We start from the raw sequence: 7145 nt of genomic DNA, 5'->3' as shown, positions 1-7145 counted from the left end.
AGGACTTCTGAACACTCGGCCCTCTGTGCCGTATGTCAAAGTCAGCTCTGCCTGCTAAGCATGAGGGCTCCCCAATCTCAGCAGCCAGGTTTGAAAGAGGGCCAAGTGCCATGCCCTGTTTTGTCCATCTCACCCCACCTGTGCATGCGTCACCATGTCCTAATGGAAGCTGCTCTGGGTCTGCCCATTTCCTTGAGTTTTTTTTGTCTCTCGTGTTACAAAATCCTGTGTCCCTTCCCGAAGTGGCTGCGGGGAGGGGGCTGTTGTACACGATTGAGTGCAGACCACCTCAGCTGATGTTCCAGGGAGACACGTGTACTTCATGCTGCCTGCAGTGTTTTTCTCCTACATCACCATTTTTTTCCTCAACCAGGTCCTTGTTTCTGTGCCTCCCCCTCACCTCCCTCCCCAATCTCAGAGCCACTTGTCATCTATAAGTCTGTTGTTCTTCCTCTGTTGTCAGGCCACCTTGTAGCACACAGGTGGGAAGGTTAGACCTAAGAACAGTAGACTCAGGTAGGTGGAAGCCTTGCTTTCCCACTGAAATAAGTGGCACTGGGCACGCAGAGCAGTTAAGACAGTGCCAGCCGGGCCCGGGTTCTGCGATGCTGTGTCTCATTCAGCAGCCAGCCATGAGCCAGCAGCAAAAGCGAAGCAGATACCACATACGCTTTCGTTTTGAGTGTTTTTTCCCCCATTTAAATCAGGGAGGGGAGAAGTAGTGGGGAGGGAAATGCCAGCTGGGTCTTGGTGAACGAGGCCACCTTGGCCTCATGGGCAGAGTGGCCATGACTGGCAGAGAGGACCTGCCTGGTGCCTGTGCCTCTTCCACTTCCGGGCTTGGTGGAGGTCAAGGTGGTGGCAGAGAGGCACACCGCCGTTGGCCTCAGACACAAGGGGAGGACCTGGAATCAGGTTCCCTGCTTCTGCTTGGCCTCCAGTGAGAGGATGGCTTTGCTTCTCTGCAGAGGGGGCAAGAGGTGCTGCTCGCGCAGCCCAGCTAGCCAGCAAAGGGGAGATGCGCCTGTGGGCCCACACTCACGCACTGTGGTCCAGTTCCGCAACACCAGTGGTGACTGAGCACCCTGGACTCAGTGAGTGTAGAACAGCAACCAGGCCAGGACACAAGCTGGCTTCCGGAGCCCATAGTCTCACCCCTGAGACAAGGCCAGCATCTACACCTAAAATCCAAGGACAATTTAAAAAGAAAAACCCACTGTGTATGTGTCACAGGAAGACACCAATGGGAAAGAAGTCAGTGTGACTAACAGGAGGAGTCAGAGAACGCTTCTTAAAGATATACAGATAGATGGGTGCCGATATCATGCCAGGCGCTGCACACTGGTGCACGGCCTCTCCATTCACCCCCTGCCAGCCAGGGGGCAGGCCCCGGTCTCCACATGGGACCGACGAGGGAGCTGAGGCTCAGCGAGAGGGTGTGACTCGTCCAAGGACACGTGACGCGGCTGGTAGTAGCAGAGTGACAATTTCAATTCCACTCTGTCCGACTCTAGGCCTGGGCTGGTGACCACCCCACCAGCCATGCCCAGGAGTGAAGCGGGATTTGAGCAGAAGGGAAGGTGACATGGAGGGGATCGCGTGAACTGAGGACCAGTTAGTGATTGTGAGGAGACTCCGGAGAGGTTGGTTTGCGCCAGGGAGGAGGGGCTGCGGTGGGGAGGTGAGGACAAGTGTGCGAGGTGCTAGTGGTGCCAGGTTTCCCATAGCGGCAGCAGTGGGCAAGGTCTTGGGAGAGGAGGACTGGACATTGAGGTCCTGCATCAGATTGGAAGAGTTCTGCAGAGTGGAAGTGGCATCATGCCTGGAAAGGGGTACAGCTGAACACATCGTGCGAGGATGGTCAGCAGGCTTGGGGACATGAGGGGAGAATCAAAGATGCAGGCCTGGTGGCTGCAGGGTGACAACACCACAGAAATGGGAAGATTCATGAACAGGTAGGCTCGGCATGGAGGCTGATGATGTGTTTGGATCGGATGTGTAGATTTCTAGGTAACAGCTGCTCGACTGGTAGCCGCGTCTCGTGAACAGCTCAAACTGTCACCGTGGAGTCCAGTTACAGGCAGCTGGAGGCATGGAGGTGGGATCTTCACAGAGAGGGGCATGTCCAGCAGTCTTCTGAGGCAGCAAGTGGCAAGTGTTTGGACTTCCATGGCCAGTCATAGCACAAACCTTCACCAAATGAAAGCCACCCTCTAAAAGATTATCTAATGAATTTGCAGGTTGTTCTTTACTCTGGCAATAGTCAGAGTTTAATATTTTGTCACACCAAATGACATCAGAGCAAAAACTCAGTGACGGTGTCCAGGGAGATGGGATCGTGGCTTCCAGGCTCTTTCACAGGCTGATGTGTTCTCAATGGATGAGGCCAGTGTGTTTGTGGACGCTTCCGTTGAGCCCCTTTTCTGGGCAAAGTATCATGCTTCGATTCTTTTTAAATCTTTAAAAAAATCTTAATTAAAAAAAATACTTTTAAGAGTCTGTGTAACCAATATTGGCATTAGCCAGTCAGTGGCTGGGTGGACGTGTACATGCAAGGCTGGCAAAGCCGATCCCCGTGCCGAACCTGAGTGCATTTTGATGGCGTAAGAGCAAAACTTTAGACTCGGCACAGATACAACTGACAACAGTTAAGACTCCACAGTTGATTCAGTCCTAGCTGAACACTATGTGAAAGATTGTGTCTTATGGGTAACACTGGAAACCACGAAAAAATGACCCAGATGATGCTGGCTTGGTGAGGATTCATTGCCGCTGATACCATTCTCGTTAAAACATCTGCATTTGTTACACGTGACATCCAGACCTCCTTGGGGTCGGAGCGGTGGACTCAGAATGTCCCTCAGTCTTGTGGCTGGGGTAGCTCTGCCACCTTTGTAGGCCCCGTGGTGCTAGGCTGCACCCTCCAGTCAAGGGCTTTGAGAGGGTGGGTAGGCTGACTGTGGGGTTCCAGGGAGCACAAACTTTGCTGCACCTGAACACCAAGAGGCAGGGCTGCGCCCCGCAGGCGGCAGTTAAGGGGACCTGATGGGTCCACCGTGAGTGCAGCTTTCGGGCTAAAGTTAAGAGACTCGTCTAGACGGCAAACCAAGTCGAAGCCTTACGCCTGACGAGAGAAGTGGATTAGACCTGAGGGTAGCAGGGACTCGGGGCATTTTCAAGTGAAACACATGTGCAGTGAAGGATCTGTGGGTGGGGCTTTTTTAGACCCCAATAAAAGGGTGCTCCCATGGGTGGGCTTTTGATGACAGCAGGCCACCTAAGTGGAGAAGGAGAGTGTAACTTGTGTCAATTGTCTAGGTTAATACTGCTAGAGCTTTCGTGGCCAATTTAAACAAATCATTAAAATGTATTTTTTGCAAGCCTTCCTGAGTTTCTCTGTGTCACTCTGGGAGAAGGATGGCTGGGGACACATAACTTAAGTATCTAGGGGACTTTGTGGGGTTTGCTTGAGTCAACATGGGAGGACAGATCATGTTCACACCGAGAGAGAGCTTAAAGCTGGGCAGGGGATGGGCTCATGACGGACGACTAGGGAAGAAAACTCAGCACGGCCATACTTACCAAGGCAGGTGGGCCTCTGGGTGGCGGCACGGGAAGTGGGGCTATTGTGTGGTCCTTGGGGACAGGAAGGCCATATGGTGGCTGACCCCAGGACTCCCAGTGGTTCAGAATGGAGTGTGCTGATGATAATGGTCGTGTGCTCTGATGTAACTGTCCCAGCCGACGGTGGTGGAGAAGTCACCGTGTGCTGGCCCCACCCCACTCGGGGGACAGGAGGCAGCTCTACTGGATGACCTGGGAAAGACCACCATGTCCTCCCCATCCTGGAGGCGCTCAGGTGTGAGGGTAGCCGTTCACCTGTGCTTCTTCCTTTCCAGTTACCTTGGAGCAGTTCTACTTGGCGGTGAGGCACTGTCCTGAGCCAGAGCACCGGGCCCTGCTCATGAAGGTAGGCCTCCCGTCACCCTGGGCTCCTTGAAGCCTGCGGCGTTTCCCTGCCCCAGGAGAGAAGGGCTTTAGTTTTGTAGGCGGCAGCAAATTTATCATCTCTGAATTTTGTGCATGGCGGGGATGAACTTGTCATCGGTAGGAGGAGGGTTGCTGGTTAATGAGCACAGGCGCGTCCATGTTGCTCTGCAAAGTGACAGGAGAGTGGGTGTCAGCCACCAGCGAGAGATCTGTTAATTCTCAGGAGGGCTCGCTTGGTTCTAGTTAAGCTTCTGTGACAGAGTCTTGATTCTTTTAGCAGATTTATGAGGCTTGGCCAAATTCCATGACCCTCACTGTACTTGTTAATTAAGACAGAGGGCTCCATACGATCTATGTGTGCCTGAGCCTCACTTTTGTCACCATGGGGAATGGTGACACAAATGAGACTTCATATTCACCACTGGAAAGGGCATCCTAGGTCATAGATTCCTTGATCTTGAGTGTAAGACAAACTCCATTTCTTCTTGGTAACAATGGCTTTACTTCCTTCTGAATGACCAAGGAGCACAGGTGGGGTGGAAGATGCACATAGGCTGCACCTCCAGGTGAGCCCAAGTGGGAGACCTGGCCAGCAGCTGTGTGCCTTTAAGTGAAACTCGGTCTCTGGGGCAGAAAGCAGTAAATACCAGCAAATCACGAAGGTGCACACGCGCTTTTCCACCCGTGACAGACTCATGTTTTCACTTCGAAACCGTTCTTAGATTGACCTGGAGGCACACGTTTCCGTGATGTCATCTCAGTGCTGTCCCTCAGGAAACCGCGACTAGCAGGAATCTGTTTCTCTACCCAAACACCATGCCAGGTGTCCTCTGACTTTAGAAACGGGTAGAAAATATAGGGCATCACTCTAAGGGATTTTCAACTCGTTTGCCTAAGATGTGATATTTCTGGTCTGTCATTTTTTCCTTCTTGCTTTTAGCTTTCGGTGATGTTAACCTTGTAACAAGGACGTGCTAATGCCCCGTCGACCGGGTTCCTCTGGGAGACCTGGTCTGCCGGAGTCCTGGGTGTAATGCATCAACCTCGCGTGGCGTAAATTCAGGCACATAAGCTTTTCCCGGTATTTTGAGGTTTTTCACACTTAGCCCTCGGTTCTCCACCCTGAGGGCCACTGACCAAGAACCTTTCCTGCCAGGTATGGGCTGTATTTTAGTGGCCTTGAAGCAGCAGTTTGGTCCCAGATGCTCACCTCTCTACTGCCCTCCCCCTGGCCTGGTCACTATTCAAGGTGATGGAGACATAGAGCCTTTGGCCCTTTCTTCCTGTCCTGTCCAGCACTGCCTCCTGCCATCTGCACCTTCTTGCTTATCCCTTATCCTTCCCCTACTTCCCGCCTGTCCCCAGTCTCTTGTCTCTATGGCGGCCGTATGCTGCTAGGGTAGCGGCGAGCCCGCCTGGAGGGCACTGGGCCATGGTGGATGGAGAGGACAGAGCCTGGAGCTGGCGTCAGGGGCTGGACCTCTAGTCCTGCGTCTGACTGTCTGAGTGTACTCATCTGTGGTGACATTCAGTATTTATACCTCCCCTGTTGGTTTCTGCAGACGGTGAGCCTGGCAACCAGGGTGGCGTCTGTAGGCGTTCTCTCTGTGTTTGCAAATATTTGAACCGGCATCATCAAAGCAGTTTCAGTGAACAAAAGTGTGTGCTCAGTTCACATGTACTGAAACCAATTTGTCATTTTTTTCAGGAGACTGGGTTTTTTAATGTTACATATTGGAGAGCACCATGTGGGTGACAGTGGTGTGCAGGACTTCTGTATCTGGTATGTGGGAGACCTTGCTCAGGACGACAGTACAAGGTTGTGGCTGCCGTCAGCCTGCAGGTTACTCCGAGAGCTATTCACCTGGAAGATTATCTGCAACAAACTCACCTAAACCTCGTTGGCTGAGAAGTGGTTGCAGGCCAAAAATGTGACCTGGACCAAATAGGATGTTTTTAAAAATGCCGTTTTGCGTGCGAATGGTCACGTGCCTACATTGGCAGAGGTGACTGAGCCCTGGGGACCAGTATTCATCCTGACTAGCACGGGTGCACTCTATGCGAGCGAGAGAAAGCGCCCCTGGGAAAGAGGACCCCCAGCCGGGGACGGCGCAGACGGCAGCGCCCGCAGCCTTCATCTGATGGCTGGGAGGAGCTCTGTGAGTCAGCGGCGGCGGGGCTGGGGCGAGGGACCCTTGGGCTGGGCTTCCTCCTGGGACCTCCCCCTAGGTGACCAGATTCACCCTGCTGCCTGGCACACCAGAGCCCCCCTGGGGGAAGATGATGGTGAGACCACAGAAGCACTGTTGTGGCCGGCTCAGGACGTCGCTTGTAGCTTGTTGTCAATCACGACAGGATGCAGGGGACGGGAGGGACCAAGTCGTAGAGAAGCAGTCAGAGCTGCCACTGACTTCGAGTCTCCTACCTACAGCCCTGGCGGGAGCCAGGAAGGAGGTGCCAAGGGGAGACTGTCATCAGGGTTCACCTTCTCCCAAGATCTCACTGCTATTTGAACTGTAGAAATTAATCATATTCTGTATATTGGGGGTCCCCAACCCCTGGGCCATAGACAGGTACCGGTCCATGACCTGTTAGGAAGCGGCAGACAAGCGAGTGAGGTTTCATCTGTATTTGCATCTGCTCCCCAGCGCTAGCATCACTGCTTCAGCTCCACCTCAGCTCATCAGGAGTTAGATTCTCATAGGAGCACCGGTCTCTTGTGCCAAAAAGGTTGGAGACCACTGCTATACATGACTTATTCGACCCCATTTACTTTTCATCTCTACATTTTCCTGTTTCTTCACGCGTTCTTCATTCTATCGGTCAATTAGTAATCTCTTGGGTCCCTTGTGGTCACAACCCCGCAGAGCCATTGACCCTGTAGCTCCACCCGTCACTCCGATGTGACTCTGAATCTAAGCCCACAGCCCAGCATGCTCAGGGTCTGAGTCCCCGCCTCCAGCCTCCCTCCTCAGTGGCAGAGCCACAGGACGCTCCACGACTCTCCCCTGTCCTGGGGCACCTCGCCTGGGCCAGGGCATTTGTTCATCCTCTGCAGCATCTTTCAGAGCCATCCCTTTTCTTCTGTCCTAGGGGCTTGGTCGCCTAGGGGCAACTCCTATCCTTACTCTTCCAGGAACCAGGTGTGGCCTTGG

At 53.2% G+C, this 7145-nt stretch overlaps 1 protein-coding gene across 1 annotated transcript in view; it reads left to right on the top strand.

Annotated features, from left to right (window-relative positions):
- The window catches only part of ACOXL (acyl-CoA oxidase like), a 212965-nt gene that overhangs the window by 170439 nt on the left and 35381 nt on the right, over positions 1-7145 (top strand). The window contains exon 16 of the mRNA XM_011377879.2: positions 3900-3970. Coding sequence (XP_011376181.1) covers positions 3900-3970 — 71 coding nt within the window. The remainder of the gene's footprint in view (positions 1-3899; positions 3971-7145) is intronic.

Source organism: Pteropus vampyrus, unplaced genomic scaffold (genome assembly GCF_000151845.1).
Source record: "Pteropus vampyrus isolate Shadow unplaced genomic scaffold, Pvam_2.0 Scaffold323, whole genome shotgun sequence".
NCBI classification, from domain to species: Eukaryota; Metazoa; Chordata; class Mammalia; order Chiroptera; family Pteropodidae; genus Pteropus; species Pteropus vampyrus.
The sequence above is the reverse complement of the archived record's forward strand: the minus strand, read 5'-3'. Positions and strand labels throughout refer to the sequence as shown.